The sequence below is a fragment of the Pithys albifrons genome, chromosome 2 (genome assembly GCF_047495875.1).
Source record: "Pithys albifrons albifrons isolate INPA30051 chromosome 2, PitAlb_v1, whole genome shotgun sequence".
NCBI lineage: Eukaryota > Metazoa > Chordata > Aves > Passeriformes > Thamnophilidae > Pithys > Pithys albifrons.
Window position 1 is genome coordinate 86,191,179 of NC_092459.1, and position 26,618 is coordinate 86,217,796.

At 34.6% G+C, this 26,618-nt stretch overlaps 1 protein-coding gene across 2 annotated transcripts in view; it reads left to right on the forward strand.

The window, feature by feature from the left end:
• The first annotated feature begins 3,473 nt into the window (after positions 1–3,473).
• DNAH8 (dynein axonemal heavy chain 8) overlaps positions 3,474–26,618 on the forward strand; it is a 117,596-nt gene continuing 94,451 nt past the window's right edge. Inside the window, exons 1-19 of one of the 2 annotated variants that reach the window (XM_071548021.1) lie at positions 3,474–3,596; positions 4,814–5,003; positions 5,367–5,530; positions 6,500–6,676; positions 7,030–7,143; positions 9,584–9,691; positions 10,581–10,682; positions 12,642–12,788; positions 13,701–13,898; positions 14,446–14,522; positions 14,967–15,066; positions 17,223–17,342; positions 18,445–18,580; positions 19,274–19,461; positions 20,350–20,430; positions 22,495–22,611; positions 24,458–24,577; positions 25,283–25,421; positions 26,427–26,548. In XM_071548021.1, coding sequence (XP_071404122.1) covers positions 3,489–3,596; positions 4,814–5,003; positions 5,367–5,530; positions 6,500–6,676; positions 7,030–7,143; positions 9,584–9,691; positions 10,581–10,682; positions 12,642–12,788; positions 13,701–13,898; positions 14,446–14,522; positions 14,967–15,066; positions 17,223–17,342; positions 18,445–18,580; positions 19,274–19,461; positions 20,350–20,430; positions 22,495–22,611; positions 24,458–24,577; positions 25,283–25,421; positions 26,427–26,548 — 2,508 coding nt within the window. In that variant the 5' untranslated portion in view covers positions 3,474–3,488. The remainder of the gene's footprint in view (positions 3,597–4,813; positions 5,004–5,366; positions 5,531–6,499; positions 6,677–7,029; positions 7,144–9,583; positions 9,692–10,580; positions 10,683–12,641; positions 12,789–13,700; positions 13,899–14,445; positions 14,523–14,966; positions 15,067–17,222; positions 17,343–18,444; positions 18,581–19,273; positions 19,462–20,349; positions 20,431–22,494; positions 22,612–24,457; positions 24,578–25,282; positions 25,422–26,426; positions 26,549–26,618) is intronic. The other variant, XM_071548022.1, reaches the window with a different exon arrangement.

The following is a 26,618-nucleotide window of genomic DNA, read 5'->3' on the forward strand; positions in this document are numbered from 1 at the left end:
ACAGGTGCTAAGTGGTATTTAGTTTTAAATCATCCTGACTTCATGTGAAACTGTTGTTCTACATGAAATTTGACTAATCCAGACAATTGAGAAATTGAGACATTTTTGTTCTTGTGGCTTTTGAGGGGAGTTGTCGGGGGGTTTTTTTTGTTTATTTGTGCGTGTTTTTTTGCTGTGACCAGGACCATCTGAAAACTTTTTATGGTTGGAAATTTTCTCATTTCCAGTTTTAGTTTATTCATAAACACTTCAGACTGTTGGGGCTGTGTAACATTGTCCTTCAACGAATTGTCATTTAATAAATTCCCCTATACATATCATATCTTCAACAGCCAGGAGTTAGGTTTTACCCTTTAAAGCATTAGCCTGCATATATATTCACACAGTGAGTGTGTGAACTACATGGACTTGAACCAGAAGCTTTTGCAGAATTAGTAGCTGCAGGGACAGCTCAGGTCTTGCCTTGGGTGTAGAACCATACAAGCCCAAAAGTTAGTGTTTGCCCTTCTCATTCTCATAAGCTGGAGTGCTTTTTGTAGTAGTGAATTTTTTCCTATTTTTTTTGTCATTGTGCTTTCAGTACTTTAACAATTTTCTTTTTCTTTCCTTGTTTTGGGGGTAGAGATTTTTATGTATTTTTCTCAGTTTTAACCGTGTTTTTCACTAGTGCCCTTTAACCAAAGTGAAATTGATTTCTAGAGCTGGCTTGCTTTTACTTCTTTTATTTTCAAAGTGTTGTCTGCTCACAAGACTGGGTTTAAATTCTGTCCACATGGGTGTCACTTGTATTCCTATCACTGTTCTGATTCAGGTTTTGTATTTATTTATTTTGGGAAAAAAATACCCCCACGTGCTCATAAGAAATGTATCCCACCTCGAAATGCATCCTTTGTCCTTGAACAGGTGATGTATCTCTAGACATGCTTGCTTGCTTGCTAAATTTCTGACTTTTTTTGATGGGGAGGAAACAGGTCTCACTACCAAGGCTGAGCCCTTCAGTTGGGCAGTTTGATGACACCTTGCTGAGATAGTTGTCCTTGAAGATATTTACGGAGATTGTGAAAGAAGCTGGATTTTGACCAGATCAGTCAGTATATTCTGACTTCTCTGTGCCTTGTTTCAGTGCTTTTCAGAGCTTTGTTCACTTTCTGTTAAATCCCATATCCTGCCACTCCTGGAGATCAGTAAGTATCAACTTGAAGTGATTAGTCATAAGAGACTTAGAAATATACACAACACATTTGGATGACGTGGCATACCCTGCTATTGCTACCCCTTCATGTAATACATAAAGTGTCTAGGACACTGAAAATTCAAATTTTGGAAATTCTAACAGTAATTTCAGGCAGGTTCTTCAGAATGGCAATCCATACACAAGCAAGATTTGTTCCAAAGCTTTGCATCCTTGCTATCCAAAGCACATAATATGACAAAATCAAAACGAATATCTAGAGACCTGTGGTTTTTTAGTGTGGCCACTTTACGGAGAGGGACAGCCAGCTAAGTATAGGGCAGTGTGGTCTCCGTCTGATGCGATCTCATTGCCCTTCCAGAGGTCAACAAAATCTTTGTCATTCATGGAAAGGTTTTGGAGCCAATGTGGCCAGTTCACGTCTCCAGAATAAAATGCTCACATCTGTTGGGAGAGGCTTGGCCTCAGCCCCTGCATTTGCCAGACCCACGTTAGGAGCTGAACAGACTGGCAAGGTCAGGGTGACCTTGGAGCAGCCAGAAGAAGTAAACAACCTCGGCTCCTTGTAAACAGTGACAGGCTGTCGCCAAAGGTGGGCTGCCCAGCGCGTGGGCACCTCGTGAAGCTGGCTTTCAGCCAATGGGAAAAGCCCCTCATGTTGTGATCAAAGCCCTTAGACCTATCCCAAGCCACCCCGGTTCGCGTGTACCCCCTCAAAAACCTGTTTACCCCCCAATAAAGTTATGCTGAACATTCTTTTAACCATTTTGGAGCCTGGACCATATTTCTGTTAGAATTCATCCAGGTATCTGACGCTGAAACCTGGGGTCACGTCGGGGTTGGGCAGGCTGGGACAAAGAAAAACCTCTCGCTACAGCAAAATACAGCAGCTTTTTCCCTAAACACATCATGTTGCTTTTCTTATATGAATTAATATTTTACATTAAGGGATATAGTAGCAATAGCAGGGTAGGCCAAGTCCTCCAAATGTGCTGTGTATATTTCCAAGTCTGTTATGACTAGTCACTTCAAGTTGATACTTACAGATCTCTATGAGTGGCAGAATATCCTTCTGTGTCTCTGTATTACTGGAAAAGACCATAAAAATTGGATGCACAGTTACCAGGAACTAGACCACCTGTGTGGTTCAGTACTTGAAGACAATGTATGAAATATCCAGTATGTTGGTTTGTATCTTCTCACAATATTTGCAGATAAACATTGCATGCCAACAAAACTTTAAAAAGCAACATGGTCAAATTAGTTTTGCATGTCTGTCCTAAAGGCACATAAAAATATATAACAAGTATTTACTTTTTGATTTTACAGTTGGAAGCCTTCGATTCTTTTTTTGCCAAGCGAGGGAAAAAAATGTTGAGAATTTTTTATCAAGAAGGAGATGCACCAGGAATAGGTAAATGTTTAGCAGTATTAATACAAGGCAGATGTAATAGTGCATTCTATTGTTAATTTTATGTTATATTTCCCAGAACAAGACCTGTTTTGGCTTGTTCAGAATTTTGCAACCTTTTGCTCTAAGAACTAAAAACTCTTATTTTAAATGTGTGTTTCAAGTCAAATTGTTTAGAAAAAAAATTCTCAATGTTAACAATTCTTGGGAGGAAGGCTATAAAAAACTCCTGAAATATCAAATTGTTTGTAACTTTTTTCTATGGGAGTTTTGCCCCCAGTTCTTTGGAAAGCACTTTTATAAAACCTCTCCAAATTTGCATTTATTATAAATATTTGAAATTTTTCAGTTTTCACATGCTTGGGAGAGAATTAGAATTTGACATCTGGAATCCCTAATGATTCTCTAATCACTGCATATGCTGTTCCCTTACCTATTTATATTAAACTATCAAATTGCATAGGATTATATCTACAGAGGACACGAGGGTGTCTCATAGCCTCTGTTTTCTCACTCTCACCTGATATGTTGTTTGATGGGATGAATGCAAATAAACAAAGTACCTTAGTCACCAGGGAATTATTCCAGAATGATGAGCCTGAGCAAATTAGCTTTTCAGTGCAGTACAGTGTGCCAAAATAGCTTTGTAATATATACGGTATATGTTTGGTGTACATTTCTAATGGTGTGGTTAACTACAGTCACAAATTTTGCTAGTTTTTGTTCTTACAAAAGAAGAAAATTGTTTTTTTATGTGTTCAGTTTTCTTTCCCTATGTTGATTTTAAGCATTTTATAATACCCTCACTTTTTAAAAGAATGACAACTACAAAATTCCTTTTCAGAGTGTGGTCGGACAATTCCAGGTGCTGCAAAAGGAAGTAAAATGATGCAATTTTATGTGGACAAAACACCAGACAAAATCGTAGGACTGTGCTTGTTTTTTGTTCGTTGTAAGAATGACAACGTCATAAATGAAAAAACTATACATGAGGTAGTCTCTCATATATTTTAAAAACTAAAAGCTTTAAAAGTAGCTTTTTTTTTCATTATTTTTTCACTGTTGTCACATAACTAAAATTAATGGTAACTGTGGTTTTTGAATGTGAATTTTTATCACACAGTTTGCTCTCCATTTTGGGTGGACAATGAATAGCTATATTGCTTCAGCAAATACTCAGGATAGCTTGTGAATTTAAAATCTTACAGGATTCTTGTTAATGAAGTCTGCATTTAGATTAGTTTCTTATTCTCCTTGAAGTTTTTGAAGCAGTTAAAGCCACTAAGTACGTTTTAGTCATGATGAAAATCCCTATAAACTACAAAGACACACAGAAGACTTCATTGCACATACCAGGAGACAAAAAGTTTACCTGTACCTTTCTGGTTTATGTGTCTTTGAGTGTGCAAAATAAACTTTTATCCAATGTAAATTATCTAATATGAGTTTTTATGCTTTACAAGACAAATTCTTAGTTAAGTGTAGTCTCGATTCGTGTTTATATCTACACATCTTACTACTCAGGCAGTGCTTGAGGGACTGTAAGTTGCAAGAAACAGTTTTACAGAAGTATCTTGTAATTTGTATAATTTCAAATTCTTTAAACACAAAATCCAGTATTAATTTATATATTTTATATTCAAATATTTCATTCCTTTGGAGAGCTAAAAAGGTGGAAGAGGAAAAGGACTATTAAAAGTAAAGTACAAGATCCCTCTTTATCAGGAATCTCAGTACTGGTCATAAATAACTGCTTTTGCATCAAATTCCATCCAAATTCATTCCAAATACTGAAGTGATAAGGAAAGGAAATTTATGTTCTAGGAAGTTTGTTGCATGAAGTATGTTAATATCTTCATATTTGAAGGACATTTTAAATACTGGAATACTGAAAATAGGCAGAGCTAATTGTAGATGGGGGCATTCATGCTATTTAAAAATTTCCAAACTCTCTGTATGACAGGGAAATATCTGAAGTTGCAAAAGCATAACCTGACACCCTTTTAAAACTGTAATAAATCATTATTGACTTCCCTTTTCTAATAAGAATGCTATCTTATGGGTGCATTGGAGGTCTATTTCTATAATATTTTTTCTCCTCAAAATTTTAATTGACATATTGGAATGCTTTTATAAAAATGCAGTGAGTTTATAATGCTGTTTCTAGATTAATTTACTGCATTACTAACAATAATTTTGTTACAATGCAGGATATCTTCTTTGGTGTTTTGGATGCCACTGGAGGACTCCTACGTGGTATTAAAAATATGATAGAAAATGTTTTTCTCCCTGCTATACGTACAACAAGTAACTGGGGTACTTTAAGTGAGTCCAAAGATTTTATAAAAGACAAACAAAATTTTGTGGAAACAATTAACAGATACCTTTCATTTTTAGAAGGTAAGCATTGCATTTAGGAAACACACTAGAGCAAATCTACTTAAGGATCTCCATTTAAAGGCAGTAGCACATAGATAAGGATCTTTTGACATTCTGCAAGGAAAAATAAAATTATCAATTGCTTGCATAATAAATATATGGGTAGCTTATTTTTGTGAGAAAATAGCAATATGTTACTTTTAAGGATTATCACTGGATTTAAAATCAAAATTTTCTGCTTCATGTGAGTACAGTAAAGTGGTTATTATATTGAAACAACACTGCATGCAGACATATATATTTGGAAATTTAAATTGTGTAGACTGGTAGAAATTTATTTTAAAGTCTTAATTGATTTTTAGATTGTACTTGCCTTTTTTTCAGGTGCTGCAGCAAGCATTGAAGGAACTGTTGAGTTGAAAAAAATAGATTACATAAATTTTTCTGAACTCCAGTCGTTTGAGAAAATAGCTGCAGCGGCTGAAAACTATGACACAGTTCACCAGCTAGAGGAAGTGCTTATGATATGGTATCAACAGATTGAATATGTAAGTTGTTGTTTTAACGTATCTATTTAGCATAAATATGGCTAGATGTTTATAAATTATATATGAGACTTGCCTCAAAACAAGCCTCAAGACAAGCCGAAATCTTCAGTTGCTTCTCCAGCTGAGTTTAAAAAGTGCTTTGCTTCTATGCACAAGTGAAGTTAGGCAGACAGTACTTATCCCTAGGAACTTACAGTCTAGCAAGGATAAGAGTTTCTAAACAGTTAAGACACAAATAATAAGAAAAAACAGAACAGAAGGATGCAGGAGTAATAACACTGGTGAAGATCACGTGTATATAGAATATAACTAACTGTATGTTACCTGTGAAGTTTCTGCTGCCACTCACGGGGTGAGATACTAGTCTTAGAAAGATCTTTGACCAGGCCCAGCAGGGCATAATTTTTTATCCTGTGTAAGTATTGCATGGAAAGGTCTCAGTTATCCAAGAAGTTACTGTCTGAGACTTCCATGAAAAACACAGAATCCCTTGTCAAAATATGGAATCTGTGTAGATTGGAACATACTCTATTTAGGAGGCATAATATGTTTAGTGTGTTTAGCTCACAAGAATAAAAATGTAAAAGATATGTAAAAAGAGCCGTCTGCATGTTTATCAACATACAAATGGGTACATATATGACTAATATTTAATATTTTTATTAAAGTACCACTTGACATATTTTAGAAGTGAATTTACATGTGATTAGAGAAATACCAGTATATGCTGATATTCACCCAGATTATGACAGGTGTTGAACATATGTATTAATTTCCTTAATTTCAGTTTAAGAATATGATTAAGTGCAATTCAAACTAATGATGCTTTTCCAAAAGGGAACCATTTTCATATGTCAGTAACTGCAAGCTTGTTCCTTTTTAAGTAAGTCTCCTCAAGAGTGTTTCTTCTTTATAATGAGTTGTCTATTCTCTGTAGTAGACATTTCATTTTTTTGAAATTGGTTGCAGGTTCTGACAGAGAGCAAGCAGATAATAAGAGAAGCTAACGATTCAGGTCCACTGACTGAACTGGAGCACTGGAAATATGTGTCTGCTAAACTGAACTTTATTATCGAGCAGATCAAAGGACAAAACTGTAAAGCTGTCCTTAATGTTCTGAGAGTTGGACATTCTAAAGTACTAAGGGTAATTGTTTTTTCTTTTTTATGTTGTTTTTTACTATAGTAGAGAAAGCTTATGTTTTCAGGGTTTTTTCATAGTATCTAAAGAGATTTGCTGAGAATTAAAAGAGAAAAATTTAGATAAATGCTGGTGTGCTTTAGGCATTAAGACAAAGAACAAGATATTTTAGAGATACAGCCAAAAATGATCATAAAATAAATGATACATATAACAAATATAATAAAAGAAATTTTATTGTTTGCTTTGACAATACCTTTTAAAAATTAATTTACCAAGGTTAACTTTGGGCAAATAAGTGCAAGTTAAAGAAACAGTTCACTATGTATGAAGTTTTTACAGTACTGTTTTCCTTCTAGATGTGGCAACAGTTAGATGCCAGAATTACAGATGCAGCAAATGAATCAAAGGATAATGTGAAATACTTACACACCCTTGAAAAAGTTTGTCAGCCACTTTATAGCACTGATGTTGTAAGTATGCCTTTCATCGTTCTTTAAGCATAGTTTAGGTATTGATGTAGAATGCCCAGAGCAAAATAAATCTTCCTTGCATTTGCTTGAAAGTGTTATTTTCTGATTTACATTTCTATTTTTCTGTTTTTTTCAAAATGTGTGTCAAGCTAAATGGTGAAGCATTAGTTCATTTTATATATTACATAAAATAAAGTATTTTAAAATATGTATTTAATCAATAAGCATAAATACATATGATTGCCTAATAAGTCAGTCCTGGTGCCAATATTATTTTTATAAAGCAATTACATAAGGTACATATTTTATAATAAAAGAATCTCAAAGTATGTTTTCCACTGAAAATTCCATGTGTCAATGAATGATCACATAGCTGAAACCGAAGTACCAAAATTTCAGTTATATAGAGAATAATGGAACCTGATGAGGTCCACAATGGGTAATGTTTTGAAATAAAATACACTATTAGCTGTTTCTATTTGCAAAAGTACCAACTAGTCAGAATTTTTATAATTAGTTGTAAATGTACACTAATCAGCCCTAGTTCAAGATATTAGTTATTTGGTGTAGGAACTATTAATTACTATAACAGATATATTTTCCTAATGATTGTTGCAGGATAGGATGAAAGGAGGAAATACTCTAGAAAAACAGAGCTCTTGTGTTTTGAAGTCCTTCATGTTTTGGTCCTATATGCCTCCTGTTCTCTGGCAGGAAGTGTTGCATTTCTTTTGAATCTCTGGCAGCTTAGGATCCTACTAAGACCTTTTAACTGAGGGAAAGCAAAAAGACGGATAATATATGACATAGAGCTGATATCGCATGGAATAGTATAAGAAACAAGTATGATAAACAGTATTATCTTCATCTCTTCAAGGTATCACTAGAGGGAGCCAGGTACCAGGCTATAATGGTTAGCTACTTCCTAGGCATTATGAAGATAAAATTCTTTTTATCATAACCGAAGACAGACATTTTTGGGTGGAAGCCCATTGAAAAGTTTAATTTTACTAATAAAGATAATTCTCTCTTGTTCTTTGTTTATTCTGGGACAATTTGGGTATATCTGAATTTCTGTTTAGTGTCTCTGAATGTTTTCCAGAGATCAAGTTAATTTAGATAGGATTTTCTATGGTGGTCAGCTTAAAATACAATGATATCCAAACTAAATATACTCTATTTAAAAAAGAACTTCATTCTTTATTGAGTTGATTTCATTATCTGTTATGGAAAACTGTTTTATGCTTTAGTGTATGGGGAATGGAGTCCCTGCAGTTTTAATATGATACTTAGTGTGTGTATCATAAAATATGGCCTTTAGTGTGTGCTGTATCACATGGTGAGATTTGTACCTAAACTGTGTTAAAACATGAAAATTCAGACTGAACATTTAACTTAAGGCTTTGAATCAGAGACTTTTCTATACAGTTCGATATTCAGGGTTTTATTTTTGTCAAGGATTGAAAAAGAAAACCAATAGACTCAGAGTCTCCTGATTCCATTTCAGGGGTGGTGGTGGTGGTGATGAACAACGTGAACACAGATGATTGTTTTCATACTATATAGCGTTCCTTTCACACTCCTGCTGAATGCAAATGCCTGCTATGTCTACCCACAGTATGAGTTTGAGTTTACATCCCAAAGTTACTTCCAGGAGTTTGGTTTCTCCATTGAGGGGTGACAGCCAAAATTCCTTTTTCTTGATGTTATGAATTTGCAACTTGACAAACGCCTGATCATGTTAATGGATTATAATTTTTTACCTTTCTTCTGTTTTGTTTGGATTTTTTTTTCAAAATACTTTGGAAGTGATTGAGTTTCAGAGTACTTGTAATGTCACTGTATGATTTTAATGACATGAACAGTGATTACACAAAATATGTGAAAGATTTTTAGGTGTTTCATATGATGGTTGAATGAATTAGGTATTTGTTAATGAAACTAACATTGGGACAATTATTCCATGAGTTTTATGAAATATCTGAATTAAACATTTTATGTAAAGATTGCTACCATAATGAAATTGCATATTTAGCAGCTCTACTTGAAGGAAAACAAAAGCATTCATCACAAGAAACAGCTGTCAGCTTCTAGAAATATACTTCCTATTGTGCCAAAAAATGCAACCTGTACTTTTTTAATCAGTTTCAATTTTGCTCATCAAAAGAGCATATTACAATTATTCATGTCTTATAATACCTTTAATCTGATTTCTTACCAAATGATCAAATATTTTTATTGTTCATATTAGTTACGGTTTGCAACATTAATGAGCATGGTTACTTTTTTTTTTCCAAGAAACGTTTTGTTAAGATGCCATGGTATTTTATAGATTGATTCACGTAATTTAGGGAAAAATGTAAATCAGAAATTGTCAATAGAATAGAAATACAGTTTTTAAGAGTAGAAAGTAACATTTTTCTCAAAACCCTGCTTTAAGGTGTCAATGACACATAGAATACCAGACTTGATAAAGGCTATACGAATGATTCATGGCGTTTCAAAATATTACAATACTTCTGAGAGAATGACATCATTGCTTATAAAGGTAAATATATTAAGCAAAATATTAATTATAAAAATTATGTGATTTTGCAGAAGAAAAATATATTTTGTTTACATCAGTAGAACATTGGTTAAAAAATTATAATAAATAGTGGAGGTCTCCATGGGAAAGGAAAAGAACTCTGTTGATAAGGGGAGAATTAAACTTGGATTACAGACTTGTCTTCTGGAAGGAACTTTGTTGTTATTCTTGGTTCAGCAATTGACATTGACAGCAAATTATATACCTGTAGCTGTTCTCTGTGATATGTCTTCTGTATCTGCACATAGAATCATAGAATCATAGAATTGTTTGGGTTGGAAAAGACCTCCGAGATCATCAAGTCCAACCCTAGGTCCAACTCCAGTCCATTTACTGGATCATTTACATACTCCTTCCTCTCTTTTTGTCATTACTAACTTTGGATTTTTATGGTTGAGAAGTAGAAGAATGTTTTCTCCTTTTAAAAGCCATGGACAGGCAAGGTAAAGACATACTGCTAGAATAGAAAATTCTTTAAGGGTAGTCTTTAAATAAGGATGCACATGCTGCAAAATAATATAAGGGAAGAGTAGCTGGAATTAAATAAATTCTTTTTGTTCTTGAATTATGATTTAGGATATTCTGTGTTTATGTATATGTATTGCTGAACTTAGAGGACTTAGAAATATGTCCTGGAACTTAAATGTATTTCTGGGTGTTTTCTCATGGTTTTTATAAGGTATTTGTTATGCATATTGCATATATTATTTAGCCACTATTATTACCACAGGTGAAATTTTTTCAAAATCTGATAGTACTAATACATGCATTTGGAATTATGTTAGATTTTGTGATACAGGAAAATTTCCTGTGAAGCTCGAGACCTACTTTGTTTTTTTCTCTGGCCTAGGTTACAAATCAAATGGTCATGACATGTAAAGCATATATTACAGATAGTGGCTTGTCTGAGGTCTGGGATCAGGAAACATCAACAATCACTGAAAAAATTCAGGTTTGTATTTTGGTTTTCTATTATGTACCTATCAAACTTACTGATTACCTATTGATATCACAAGGACGTCCCTATCAATATGTATGAAGTGCTTCACACCTCTTTGCTTTTTTATTTCATGATGCTTTGAATATTTTCCTAATTCTTAGCCCTTGGCATTGTTGAAATTAGAATGGCCTCATCTTTAACAGTGTGATCTGTCACTGACCTTGGAATTGGTGTCTTCACCGTATGTGCAACCAAGGAATTTTCCCATCCTTCATAATCCGTGTTCCTCCCTCTTGAGGAAGAGGGGATATGGAGGAGGGGTTACCTCTGGTATGGTGCCATCTTCCTTTACCATGGGAAACCTGGGATTTGAATAGACCATGACTTAGTTACAGTAGTTCCTTCCAATATAAGGTTTCCTTTCATCTCATGAAAGTACAGTGCTAAGATAGTCTTCCTCTTCTTCATCTGATGGTGACCTATTAAGAACAAATCAAGCACATGCAGTGTGCCATGGCAAAACATGTGCAGCTGTGGGGTTACTGCTTGCCAATGCTGGCTTCATTTCCTCCTTATCACATCTCAGCTACTGAGTTCCCATCTTACCTCAAAAGGCATAGAATTTCATAGTCCTTTAAAAATCAGGTCCAGAGGAAAAAAAGAATATTTATTTAAATATATCTCTCCTGACTGACAGGATAATCTGATTGTGATAATTCATGTATTTCACTGACACAATCCTGTGGCTGTTGTATAGCTATCAAGCCCTCATTATTCAATGAGAGAAATATAAACCCAATTTCTAATCATGTTGATCATTCTTCATTCTAGTATATTTTTGATGATCTGAACATTCCTTTCAATGAGGACCTTTTTTCATTTCCTGTAGTTCATAGCCAATTGCTATGTATATACCTACATATTCAGACAGCCTGGTGACTTCCAGTATATTGTGATAAAATCTGCTTTCTGTTTGCCAAGAACTAGCAGAAAAATTTGTATCTGTAGACTTTACATTTCTCATCAGTCATAGTTTTTACATGTGAAAGGGTCTTAATGTATTAAGAATAGAATTATTTGTTGTGGGGGTCCCTACCCCAATGGATCGAGACTGCCACCATCGCTCTGGGCACGGACATCAAAATTGCAATGCTTTGGTTTTGTCTCTGGATCCACAGGTGGTGATATCTTTTCCTTCCACTATCTACTCTTCCTTCTCTTTCTTTCTTTTCCTTATACAATTTCTTCATGATATTTTTATATAAAGGAACCAGAAAGGCTGCAAACCTCCTTTCCACTGCAGCCAAATGCTTTTCAGAATAAACCTGTCATATATGCACTGGTCATTCGGGGTTGTTTCACTCTAAGCCACCCCAAAGTATCTATAAACAAGAATCTCAGTTACCCTGTTTCAGAGTCGGGTCTTAACAATTATCAACTGATTCTTCAACATCCCTTTAATTCAGACTTTTAATTCAACATACATTGATTTGTATAACCAGTTTCTTTCAAGTCCTCTGAGAGTTCCAAACAGACTACTCTATTACACCAAGTTCTGTCATTATCCAGAGGACAGTTTGACCATTCATAATTAAAATAATGTATTTTCTTTTTCATTCTGTTCACTTGGACATCTCCAAATGTCTCCTTTAGAGCAGGAGTCATCACTTGCTCTTTGCTGGCCTCTAAACTGATACTTTAACAGGAACTAAAACTTTCCTGTTTTTTTTGGTGACTCATTTCCCAGTGTTACATCTTTCATTGTACTGTACTATTGTATGTTCATATGTTGCAAATATTTGCTACAGATACTGAAAGAAAACCTGTGTGTGTAAGCCATTACTGCCTGTTGACTGGAACTAGATTCAGTGATAATTAAGCACTTTTGGGTGACAGGAGGTTTGAGTTCTCAAGTCCCTGACCCATAAGCATATTATAATGAGTCTGGTATTTAATTCTTTCACTTTTTAGAACTGCATGTGTCTGTTGAAAGAATATCAGAAATGCTTTCATGAAGCTAAGCAAGAGATTTTGGAAACTCTAGGAGAAAAGACATTTGATATATCAGAAATGTACATTTTTGGAAAATCTGAAGCTTTTTGTAGGAGATTAGAAAAAGTGAGTATAGTGTGTGCTGTTACTATCGGTAAAGAAGCGTCTCTCCAAAGAGCAGTTTACAAAGTGGAACACTTGTGAGCATACATGATCTCAATGACCCTGTAAAGGCATTTGTAGCTGTTTGTTGAGAGAAATTAGGCACTTCCACAGAGTCAGCCCAATACTTTAGTCAATTACCTCACAATTGTCTTCTGAACTTGTCCATTTATCTCTGTTAGTGTGGAGGAAAATAACCTCATGGTCTAGATCAGATAATTATTGTACAAGGTTTAAAATGATGTAAAAAATAACACACCTTTGCATTTTTGAATGGTGTCCTAAGACATGAAAATCCCCTGTTACTGCTAAATGCAATTCAGAGGATTCTGCTGCTTGATGTGGTCTTAACATTCAGCTTGGTAACCTAATGAAGTGACTTTAAATTACCATTGATAGAGTTTGTGTGGAAAAGATAATAGGTCAGACAAAGGATATGATAATAATGGGGCAGTCATCACAGGGTAGGAATTCTGTGAGTCTTTGATGTATGTTTTCATCATGCAATATGCATACTAATCTGTAGGACCTTTTTTTATTCTTTAAAATATCTTTTTGTCATCAGTATGCATATGTCATGTTTTATCTCTTTTTCCGTATTACCCTATTGAATCTAGTAGTCAAAGATAAAAAAGAATCCCTCTATCATAATGAAAAGCAATTATTATTTTACATTGTGTTGGGTTGCGGTGAGAACTGATGTTGAAAACTGTATTAATGATGCTTTATTGAAGATACTTGACTCAGAAATGACACATTTGTGAATGCAGTAGTTAGAGAAGTGGCTGGTGTTTATTTTATTTTATTCAGGTTTTATTTTATAGGGGAAGGAACAAATAATTTGTTATAAACATGAACATAATGTCTATATTTCAGATTACAGAGATGATAGCTGTAGAAAAGACTTTTAGTGCTCTGAGTCAGTGTGCAATTGAAGGTATAGATATTATGGCAAAAAAATTCAAAAATATCTATCACATATTTCAAAAGAAACAGTATGATTTCCTTGATCCAAAAAACAGAGAATTTGATGTGGATTTTGAGAAATTCATGAAAGAAGTTGAACGTTTAGAGGTAAGTAGTATTGCTACCTATAATTTACTTGGGGAAGAATTTCATCACTACTTGCTCAGTATCAAACTGAGTGTCACTGAGACTGGATCATGAATAGGCTACACTGTGGTCATTCTGAAGAACATGGAGTTTGTTGTTGTCTGGAGAGGCTTTTTCCGTTCTTTCTCCTACTTTCAAAGGAAGGTATAAAATGTATTAAACAGGCCTCACTGATGATTATGTCTCTGCAGCCAAAATTAAAAAAATATGACTCCTGAGAGAATAATCTATGCAGATGTCATTTATTAGCCTGGAGAAACATGGTTAGATTTTGGGCAGAATAAAGCTGCAACTGATTTATTTCGTATAATTGAATTATGTGACATTTTAAGAGATTATTTGACTAAAACTAGTTTTTCATTAATTATGTTAAAGATGGAATGGTGAAGGCTTCTATTTTGTTCTTTAAGCAATAACAGTTTCAAATGCTACTATGTTAAGAAAATATCAGGCATCAAAATAGTATTCTATGAACAGAAAAAAACATTCTAAATTATGTATTCTTTAGACACAGCTACAGACATTTATGCGTACCTGTTTTGGGAGAATTTTGTCTGCACAGAACTCACTTCAGTTACTTCAAAGGTATTGGCAACTATGTTTGAAAATATTTTAAAGTAAATTCCAATTACTGATTAACACAGCTAATTTTAGAGAAAGGGCTTAATTGACAATTTTTTGTTACTGATGTTCTGAACCACTTAATAATCATAGAATATATATTTTAGATTTCCTATGTGAATCAACATATTCTGTTTCTTAATTTTATGAGATCATTTTGTATATGTGAGAGGCTAATAAAGGGAAAAGCTAAAAACATACAACAGCACCACCAACAAAACTACCCAGCCAGGCAGAAATTTTCAGCTTGCTTAAACTTTCTCAAAGCAAGAACATTTTCAAGATTCAGAAGAATTTCCTAGATTTGTGATTCCTTCACGTTATGTAATGTTCATATACCCCAAAGGAAATGTTAAAGAATTATTTATGTTTTAGGAATTTAATTTTGGGTACTAATTTTTAATACAGGTTTCAAAATCTGAATATGTCATGCCTTCAGGAAGAAACAACTCGTACAGTTGGTTGTATTCTTCAACATTATGTAGCAGAACTTGAAGCTACTAAAAAGGTATTTAATTTCTTTTCTATAAATTGTAAACAGCATGTTAAAATAGGAGCAAGTATGTTAATATGAATTTTTATTTATTCTGCCTATTTCACTGGTTGATTATCAAAGCTTAATTTGTCATAATTCTGTTTTCCTGTTACAGAAGGCAGACCTTAGTGTGTGGGCATTGCAATAAACATGCTTTTGAAGGCAAATGTGTCATCACAATTTTACTTTTTAAACCAAAATCTTTTCTGTTTTTCCTTCATCAATTAAATTTTAAAAAGCATGTTTTCTACGGGCTGTGTACATTATTTGCACATACCTTTCAGGTTTTTTATTATGTGAGGCCTCTACAGTTAATTTGCATTTGTAAGTTACTGTTATCGAATGCTGTGACAGCTAAAAATACATGTAAAATGAAGTTAAATTGCATTTATGTTCATTATAAAGTAATTTCTCATGACTGTAGGATAATTGAGAATTAACTTCTGGGAAGTGTTCACATCACTTGGCTGTAATCTTTTAAAAAAGAATTCATCTAACCTGACTTCATTTGTCTGTAAAATAAACAACTGCATCAGAACTAGATGTCTGAACTCCCTTTCTACTCAAGAAAGAAAGAAGTATTCTAGAGTCAGTTAATCTGATCTATTTTGCATAGTAATATGAAGATTTAAGTAATTCCCTCCAAATGGCCATTTTCTTCAATGAGTACAAACGGAATCTGGAAAACTGGACTGATGAATTTTGTTTTTTTGAGATGTTTACATTTTGTGAGATCAATGACACAAGTTGACATGAGGAACCCAAGTATCTTTAAACTCTGCACTTACTGGAAAATCATTCCTCCAAACAGTGTCTTAAAACTGTAGCCCAGCAAAGCTGCTTTGAACTACTCTTTACAGTGTCCTTTACCTACCTATACATTGTATATAACACTTCATGAACCTGTCATTATTGGCCCAATTTGATGAACATATTTTCAGCAGCATCACCTGCCCAAAAAATCATGTAGCCTACCCCTAGCTTTTTTATCTCAGGGAAAAAAAAAAAAGAGTACCTTTTCTGAGAGGGTTTCATCCAGGTCAGTTGCTGTCTTAAGTTCACTATGAAGCTACTTGGATTTCTTTTGTTGGGACGGTGCAGGAGACAGTGGGGGGTTAACAAGGTTTGCCAGTAAGCAAAGAGTTGTGCCATCACAGTCTGTGTTGTCACAGCATGAGTTTTCATACTGGAAGTTGGGTGGATACAGATACTCCTTTCTACTGTTGAAGAATATGTCTCAATTATACTGACTAGCTGTAGCTATTTATTATGTATTATTGGATAGTTTTTTATCTTTGCCAAGCAAGATGTTGCTAATAAAAAGTTGCTCCCACTGCAATACTGGCTCTAAGGTCATTGAATAATTTGTCCATGCAAATTTCATGTGTGATCGTTTTAGGCCAACATTTTTTCACTCTAATACGGACATTCAGTGAGCTGAACCCATTTTTTTCTCACTTGGGCACAAATAAAAGCATGGGCTGCTTACCCAGGAGTATCTACATGTCTATTGATCAGAAGTTAGTAGAAAAGTGTGTATCATAGAAGCCTAGATTATCTCAGTTTGGCAGAGACCCACAAGAATCCTTGAGTCCAGCTCCTGAAATGTTAGCTAATAGTCAGATGTACATGACTGAAGTACAACGCTGACATTTCTATTCAGGTAAAACTTGCTGCTAACAAGATAGCTTAGTCCCTCTCATGAGGCCAGTTCCCAAGCAAAGGAGGAAAAGCCCCACAAGGATTCTCTCAACAGCATTGCCTTAAACAGTTGGATTTTGCGGAGATGACTCCAAAGTCACATAGCTTCATCAGTCAGGCTTGGTCTTGAATACTGGCTGCTCAGTTCCTAGGTTTGCAATGCCTTGTGGTGTACTTAGAGCACTGTCATAAGTACAGCTAAAACCAACATTACATAATGAAGACTGGAGATGTACCAGCAGTGATATCAATGTGTCCATCTCAGAAGTGTATCCAGCCAGGAAGAAATATATTTTTCTCTCCATGAACTGCTATGTGCCTCCACAAAAACTGAATCTATTTGGGAAGAGAAAGAAATTGTTGTTCCAATTTAACATTTCAACAGATTTTTTTAATCCATGTGTTTGATGGTATTGTTCTTACTGTAGCTTTACCAAACTCAGAAAGATGACCCTCCTCTAGCTCGAAACATGCCACCTATTGCAGGAAAGATACTGTGGGTGAGACAGCTTTTCAGAAAGATAAATGAACCAATCAACTATTTCCATGTAAGTTGATGTGTAGAAAAATTAGGTGTTTTGTTGTAACAGTGAGAACTGTCTTACTTCAGCTGAGTGATTATAAAGTTTCTGTCTATGATGATGTCTCTTGGTATATGCTAGGCAACATGTTTATTTGTATGGGAATATTGCTCTGCAGTAACCATTGCTGTAGATCCAAGATAGAGTGTTAGAACAGAACAGAACAGAATAGAATAGAATATTTCAACTAGAAGGGATCTACAGTGGCCATCTAGTCCAATTGCCTGACCCATTCAGGGCTAACCAAAAGTTAAAGCATGCTGTTAAGGGCATTGTTCAAAAGCCTCTTAAACACTGATAGGCTTGGGGCATCGACCACCTCTCTGAGAAATCTGTTCCAGTGTTCAGTGATCCTCTCAGTAAAGAAATGCTTCCTAATGTCCAGCCTGAACCTCCCCTAGCACAGCTTTGAACCATTCCCATACATGCTATCACTGTATCCCAGAGAAAAGAGCTCAGCACCTTCCTCTCCCCTTCCCCTCCTCATGGAGCTGTAGAGAGCAATGAGGCCTTTGTCAGCCTCCTTTTCTCCAGGCAAGTTCAAAGTCCTCAGCAGCTTCCTCATTCCTTCCAACCCTTACACCAGCCTGTTGCCCTTCTTTGGATGCATTCTTAAGCTTCTTAATCTGTAGGGCCCAGAACTGCACATAGTGCCTTCCTGTTTCCCTCAGATGTGAATATGAATCATCTAAATCTGCTCCAAAGAAAACAGGCATAAATATAATTACTGATTTAAAAAGGAAACTTTTACAGTAAATTTTTAATTTTTCAATTTTGACTAAAACAGAGCAACTATTTCACTGTGAATAGCATGTATTTATCATAGTATAATAAGTAAATGCTCTTACTCGTGTTAAATATTAAGTATTTATTCCTTACAAGTTTTTACTGACATTATTGCCCTATAAAGTTGAATCATAAATACTGGATACAGCTTTTAATAACTCTCTAAGTATAATTCATAGTAATAAATTAGATTATATATAGTAAATAGTTAAATTGAGAAAAACCCAAGTATTATGGGTTTTTTTGGACATGGTTTTAATTTGAATGTACTGTTTTTTAATAGAAAAATTCAAATATCTTGTCAAGTCCAGAAGGTAAAGCAGTTGTTCAATCATACAACAAACTTGCATATGTGTTGGTGGAATTTGAGGTAGTCTATCATAATGCATGGATGAAGGAAATGTCGCAAATAGAATATCGTAAGTAATTGAATGTGTACTTGGCTTCTCTAAACTGTTATTGAATACTAAGTTAACACAAATCCAATAAGATAATTTTTTTAAGCCTCACCCTTAAAATATGTAAATTAGTTGTGAGTCAATAAGAAGGCTCAGTAATACAGTCATGGTGCCTTACTGACCTTGAAAACTGGTTTTGATGTGGAGGATTGCAGATTTTGTACACTGTTTGACAGATTACTGCAAACAGAAGGGATACAAATTTAAGACATAATTTTGGGTGTTTAATTCTTTATGTGTTCTATTTAATAATTCTTCCTGTTTTCTTTCCACTATAATAATAAATAAAGTTATATTATCCAAGTCCCTCTAAGGAAAAGTATTACTTTATGCCTAGAAATGTTTGATATTCAAGTGTTGTGTTTCCAGGTCCTTAGAAAATTAATTTCTTAATTTTCTAACTTGGGCTCAGAAAAAATATGCCACAAATGAAACTGGATCTATGGCTTGTTTAGTTTATGATGAGAAAGGTAGAAGGAAAATATGGTGGAAGTCAGTTGTATATTTTCTTCAACTGAAAGAACATGAAACTATTTCAAGTAACTGTACACACTTAATCACTATATAGTAACATTAGTAATCTGGGTTCCATAATAATTTATAGAACAGAAACAATTATTTGTCTCAGAAACTGATATTAGAATGTCTTTGCAGCCTTACAAGCCACTATATTTGTGCGTCATCCTAAATCCGAGAAATTCCTGGTTAATTTTGATCCTCAGCTTCTGGAGATCATCCGAGAGGCCAAATGTATGATAAAGTTGGGTCTGGAAGTACCAGAGCAAGCAGTAAAGATAGTAATAATAGAAAATAAACTGAAGTCAAACAAGTTGCGCTTAGAGGTAAACTTGAAAAGTATCATGACTGCTGTTTCAAAAATAAAATCTGTTTAATCATAGGATTTTTCTATAGTTAAAAAAATATTAAAGCTGTGTATGGGGTAGTTCAAGGTAAATTTGTGCAATGTGCAAGTGGGCATAAAGGATGTCATTTGCAACCCCTTTGCTAACTGTTGTGTGGGCTAGGAGATACTTCGGTATAAGAATATATGCTCTTTATACCCCGAGGCATGTTAAATATACTCTGGTGATGAAATAATGAAATGTATACAAAATGTATTCACTGTCTGAAAATCAGTAAAACAAAGTTTTATAAAGTTTTTCAGAAGGAAAAGTTGTAGTTAGTCTGGAATGTTTTGAAGGATGGTGAGCCACAAAAACATGAAGAATTTTTCAGGTTTACCTGCTGGAGATGTCACATTTCTAATACTTATTGTAATATTTCCTGTTGTAGTATTTCAAGAAGCCTGTATCTTGGGGATAAGGTGTACCATACAAGATTTCTCTGTGTGTGGCATAAGACAAGAGGATATTTTAAAATTGAGGTCATACATGAATTTAAGTATCTAAAGCACATAATATTGAGATTTAAGAGGGTATTGCAAGTTACAATCAGTAAAACTCAAACATTATTTAGCTCTAGAGAAAGATCATACTTTGTCTGGCTTTGTGCATTAAGATAGTGTTGCCCAAAGGTGACTTGCATTCTTCCTTGTTTAGTGTGAAACAAATTCATTATATCCCAGAAATGATGTTCATAGGTAGTAATGTCTGTGTTAAATTCCAGAATTGTTTTCAAATAGATCTTTGTGCTGCTTTACATGTTGTTTGCTTCAGTAAAGAAACACTTGAAATATTCTGCTTGATACTACCCTTTCTAATAAATAACAGGGTCTTGTCCAGTGTTATGAAGATTTGTGTCAAGGAACACCAAGTATTTTTGTAAATCTACTGACACCAAAAATGCAAAAGGTTGGTATTGCTACATTCATTTAATTATACTTCATAAGAAGTTAAAATACATAATGATAATTTAAAATTCTTAAATATTTAGATGGATATGCATATTGCAAACTTAAAGAGTTTTACTAAAACCTTTAAGGCTAGCAATTTGTTCTTTGCATCCCTCATACAGTGCTCAAATAATGTGCATTACAATAGAATAATCTTAGTACCTATGAGATATAAGCCAAATAGAACAAAAGACATGGCCTTTTGGTCTCTATTTATCTACACACATCTCTGGCTTTGACAAGGAAGTAAATTATCACTTATTTAGAAGTTTTAACTGTGCTTTTCATTTAGCTGAAAGACTAAATGTCATGATCCTTGTCTTTCCTTGGAGAGAATTATTAGCCTTGTGAATTAAGTCTTTTCAGTGGTGTAGAAAGGTTATATACTACACTAAAGGTACAGTGTTATGAAAGATGCAGAATTTCTATATCCCACAAGCCATTTCATTGTGCCAGACATTTGCAAGTCTATGCATGTGGTTGCTCTACGTAAGTCTCCACTTTTGGTTGTAAGTAGTAACATCAAAAGGTTGCAGAGTTTGTGTAAGTTTGTGTAACTACATAGCTGGCATATACTGAGGTGTGTGAAATAAAAGTGTGTCCTTGCTCTTAAGCCTTAAATAATAAAAGATAAAGAGATAAAGTAATGGTAAGTTTTCACTCTAGTGATACTACTGTAAACATGATTATATCATAAAGGGAATCATGTATCTCTGTGTTTTAGAGGAAAAAATTGGCAGGAGAGAAGGGTGGGTATTGTACAACAACAGAAAGTTGAAATATTTTTGAAGAAGGGAGAGAAATCTGGTTTGTAGGAAGAAGGGAGGAAAGCACAAATCCAAAGATGGAATGAGCATATCTAAGCTAATGACTAGACTGGTGCCATAGTAAAACAGCAACCTATGTAAAGCCTAATAGAGTTTCAAGATTGACCGTGTTGGTTACTGGTAACAATATTGTCCCAACATAATGACGTTAATTTATGATCCCTAGAACCACATATGTTAAGGTGATAGCAGTGGCTGCATTTGCAAATGGCTGCATGTCTGTTTGGACTTGATTTGTTGTTTTAGCTGTGATATAGACATTGCAAAAAGAAGTGTTAGGATGAAGAGATTGCTGGCAGTAAGTTGGTAAATGCCAAGATGGAAGAGCAGAAATGATAAGTGGCTACTTAGAATTAAATATATGTTAATGTGATTCAAAGTTTCTCAGCAATTAAGCCAAAAAATTTATGTCATTTCAAGGATGATGGGATGACAACATTTAAAATTGTGGTGGCAAATCAGTGAAAAGTTTTTGAGTACTAGGCAGAAATTTCATGGGAGCTCTGTGAGAGAGTCTGGAAAGGATAATTTTCATAGCTTGGCAGTAGTATTTCTTTTCTTCAGAGTCCCATCTCCTTTAAAGGTACAGGATCTGCAGTAAAGGAAGGACATTGGTATAGATCATACAGTGATAGGGAAAAGATGATTTCATTACATGCTGAACATCTTGCTGACAAATCCAGAAGAAACAGATCATGGAGGACCAAGAATTCAGTAACAGAAATATCAGGGAAAAACAGATGTTTTAACATAGTACTGAGACTATAAGAAAACTTGAAGAGGACTAGTGTGATTCAAAATGGGAAAAGTGAAAAATGTCATTAGGTGGACACATGAGGTTGAAAGACAAGTAATTATACTCTTGAGTGTGTTCAGGATGTAGGTTGAAAGATTGATAGTGGACTTGATTTTAATTTCAGGCAGTAGTGGGAGCCACTAAAAGACAGTATCAGGGAGAACAGGAAGCAGAAAATCTTTACTGAACATGTCACTTCGAGACTTTAGTATGCACTACCCTCCCCTTCCTCCATGTTGCATGAATTTCTTTGATGTTTTTGTTGAAACCCTGTAACCTTCCAATCCTTAGACGCCACTCTGTTTAATAAGTGAAGTTAATCATTCTAATAATAATGGTATTTGTTTTAAATGGTTCCCTTTTTTTTTTCTAATCTATGAAATTATATTTTTCTGCTTAGATGGAAGATGTGCTCAGGCAAGGACTTACCATGTTGACTTGGTCATCTGTGGCACTGGAAAATTTCTTTCAAGAAGCTGATCAAGTTCTAGATGTCTTTAAACAGCTTTTGAGAAAGGTATACACCTGCTCATTATATAAATAAAACTACAAGTTTAGAGAAATTATTTCTAGTACACTGCTATTCACATTGGAACTTAATCTGTTCTTATTTTTGTACCATACATAGAAATTTTGTTGTGTTTTAAAATATGTTCTTTTGCTTGAAGTGATATACTCAACTATTCTCTTGCATTATTACCCTCATATGTTTGAGTTTTGCTTTTATTCTTAAAGAATATATTTCCACTTCTTGTCTTTCAGTCTGATTTTCAGAGACAATGTCTGCTTCTCTCTGAGAGCATGCCCATGAGTGAGGTTGCACAAGAAATACTTCCATGTAAAAACTGTTCGGTGTAGAACTTTTAAATATTAACTCTCCACATAGCAGGCATGTTGTGGAACTGTATCCTCTTTGTGCAGCCTAGAACGAAGCTCTTCCCTCAGTCCTCTGCATGCTGATTGAGCCTGTGGTTTTTTTACTCTCTTAATGTTTGTCACATAAATTCTGAATTATTTTGATTCCATATTTAATATCTTCATAAGTGATCTGGGTGGTGGCATCAAATATACCGTCACAAAGTTTGCCAATGATGCCAAACAGTGCAGAACTGGAGAGCCGCCCTGCAGGAAGACCTGAACAGGCTGGAAGAGTGGACTAACAAAAACCTTATGAAGTTAGACCAGAACAAGGTCTTGCATCTGGTCAAATATAATCTGGGAGTACAGCACAGTCTCGGATCTACCTGACTGGGGAGCAGCTCTGTGAAAAATGACCTGGGCATCCTGGCGGCCAGCAAGCTTGATGTGAGCGAGCAGTGTGCTGCTGCAGCAAAGAAAGCCAATGAGATGCTGTGTTGCAAGAATAAGGGCACCACCAGCAGAGATAAAGATGTAATTATCCCTCTCTACTCAGCGCTGATCAGACCAAACCTGGAACTGTGCTCAGTTTTGGTGCCTTCTATACAGAAAAGATACGGATGGGCTGGACAGGGTTCAGAGAAGGGCCACAAAGATGATCAAAGGACTGGGAAGCCTGCTGAGTATGAGGAAAGACTGAGACAAATGGGTTTGTTCAGCGTTGAGTAAAGAAGGGTTAGGAAAGACCTTATCATCATGGTCTAGTGTGTGAAGAGTGGCTACAAAAAAGACGGAGACCCCCTTTTAATGAGGATTTACATGGAAAAGACCAGGGAGAATGGGTGCAACTTAACTCATTGAGAGATTTCAATTTGAAACAAGGGAAAATTTTTTTGCAATGAGAACAGTCAGACATAGAAATAATCTCCCTGTGGAAGTGATGGATTCTGCAGTATTATTGGATGCATTTAAAATTCATCCAGACAGGGTGTTGGACCATCTTGTCTAGACTATGCTTTTGCCAAGAAAGGTTGGACCAGATGATCCTTGAAGTCCTCTTCCCACATGGTATTCTATGATTCTATGATTTAACATACCCGAGGACCTGTATTGCTTTGGGTTTTTTCTCAAGAATTTACCTTGATAATCAAATCACCCTTCTGGCTTGATGGTTGAACTGTATGGCTATTACCTCTTCTATGAATATCAGAAATTAGTCTCCTGTGGCAGGAGATTGTTAGTCAGTGGTGGGTATGTTTCATTCTTTATCTGTGTGGAATAAAAACATAATTATGATCAAATGCTCTGTTTGCCACTGAAGCCAAAGCTGGAAAAAGACTGTCTATGACTCGCTATGACAAACTTTCTTGGAGGATTTTCTACTCTTTAACAGTCTTGCACTCATTTTTCTGCACAACAATTTATACCCTTTAGAGCTCTCTAAAATACAATACATTATGCTTTAGAGGTAAGTGTGTGATATTAATAGGTTTTTCTCTTTTTAGGTTAATATTCTAAGTGAAGTGCGGATTGGTTCAATATTAAAAGAAGTATCAGAAACTGCTTTAATTAGCTTTCCGGTAGATGGTCCTATTGAAGTAGAGAATATGTTGACCCACAATAAGGTGTGTGTCACTTTACATCTTTGAACTTGAATTCTAGCAAATGTTTGCCTTATTAAATTAATATAAAACTAATAATTAGTTCTTCTCCCTGTGGAAGTGCAAAACTTTATTCTTGATTAAAATATTTTGGTTTAAACATATTAAGTTCAATTGATTTCTTTGGTATTTGAGATATTAAGCTGTACTATTTCAGAGATAGTTTTTATTTAACTGCTTCATAATTAGATGAGATTTTTGTGTGTATGAAGATACTCAGACATACATAGCCTTTTTTTCTCCCCTATTTTTTCCAAACTGTTCTTTTTGAAGAAGGCAAAAATTACTTCCTAACAAGTTTATTTCCAAATCTGAAAATTTTTCTTAGTTTCGAAAGAGGCTAAAAATGTTTTAATTAGCAAATCAGTGCAAGTAAATAAAATGGTTAAGGACAGTTGAAAGAGTATTTGGGTAATTTGAAATTTAGACTGTGACCTCACTTCAATATTCAGGGTTTTCTTCTGGCCCTTAAAAGTACATTTAGAAAATGTACTTTAAAAATATAGTGGCAATATAACTGAAGATTTTTATAAATATATGTTTATATTCATTGGAATAGTTTCAGTCTGAAGAATGCAGTATTCAGGGAAGTGTTTTGACTTTTCATAAAGTGGAACAATAAGATAATCAGTGATAATAAGACAATTCATTGTTATTTTTATTTAACAGGATTATACTAAAGACTGTGCTGAGTTTTTGAATGTGAAAAGCATGCACATTGAAGATGCTGTTCAAGAACTAATTGCTCTGTTTGAAAAGAATTATGAATTTACAGATTCTAAAACCTCAGAAAAAGAATCAACAGGTAGTTAATGTTGGTTATTTAAATAAAAAGTTCTGTAGGTTTAGCTAGTTTTTATCAAAACTGATTTGCTTTAGCAAACCTTCTTCAGACTTTTCCCTCCCAATACATTTTCATCTGTGCCACAGTTTTGCCTTCATTTGCCGCTGTTAAACTGAACTACTAGGCCATGAAATAGAGAGATAATTCAGTTTTGGAGTTTCTAGAATTAAACTCTGTCCTTCTATATAGATTACCAGGGAATTTGCTCTAGAGGAAGACCATTTAAGTTCCATTTCTCTCAGTGCCTCCAGCCCTGCCCCACTGCTGTAAGAGAAATGTTCCTCTCTCCTCAGCTATGTCAGGCATTTGCTACCATCCCTCTTTCATTTTTCTGCCACAGCAGAATTGTGTGTGTTAAGAGCAGTGTTTCGCTGGCTGGTCTGTTTAAATCAGTATAGTCAACTTCTGGCATATGCGTGGCTGGTTACCACTCCTCTGGGGTGTGTTACAAAGATTTTAGAAAGTCCTGCATTATTGGGGAGAAATAGTGTAAAATGGAGGAAAATATTCTATTCTAAAGACAATTTATTTTGAGCCTGAATCAGTAATGGAGCTCTTTTCTTAGGTTTTTTAACTTCTGGTTTCAGATTTCTCCAGATATAGAGTCACAGTCAGGATCAATGCTCTAGGAAGTTCAGTAGGATGCAAACAGAAAAACCTGATGCAAAGATACTTCTCTGTTTTTTGTTAAATTGTTTATATTGATTTTTTTTTCTTTTTTAATTTTTGCTGATATATCTCTGTCTGCCTATAAGAGAATGATGTTTGTTAGGCTAAGGCTTACAGGCTGAACTCTTAACCTGATTCCTAGTGTGAAAAAATGTTGTGAAATAAAACCAATTTTTGGCAATCCAGATACTATTAAGATAAAAGTCATTATTGTTTTGCCTCTAAGGAGGGTACAGCATGCTTCAAAATAAAACACAATGTTCAATTAACAAAAATACTTTTTTTCATTTACAGTAAAAGAAAAACATATAGCATTTGAAAATAAAGAAAAGAAGGAAGAAGAGGAGAAAGAAAAAATTACTTCTGAAGCACCTCCTGGTGATGATGTTAAGGTCAATGAGAAAGAGGAAGAATTTAAAAAGGTATTTTCTAAAAATAAGGAATTTTTTTAGACCAATCTAATTAGTAAGTAATCTTGAGTTTTGATAGTTG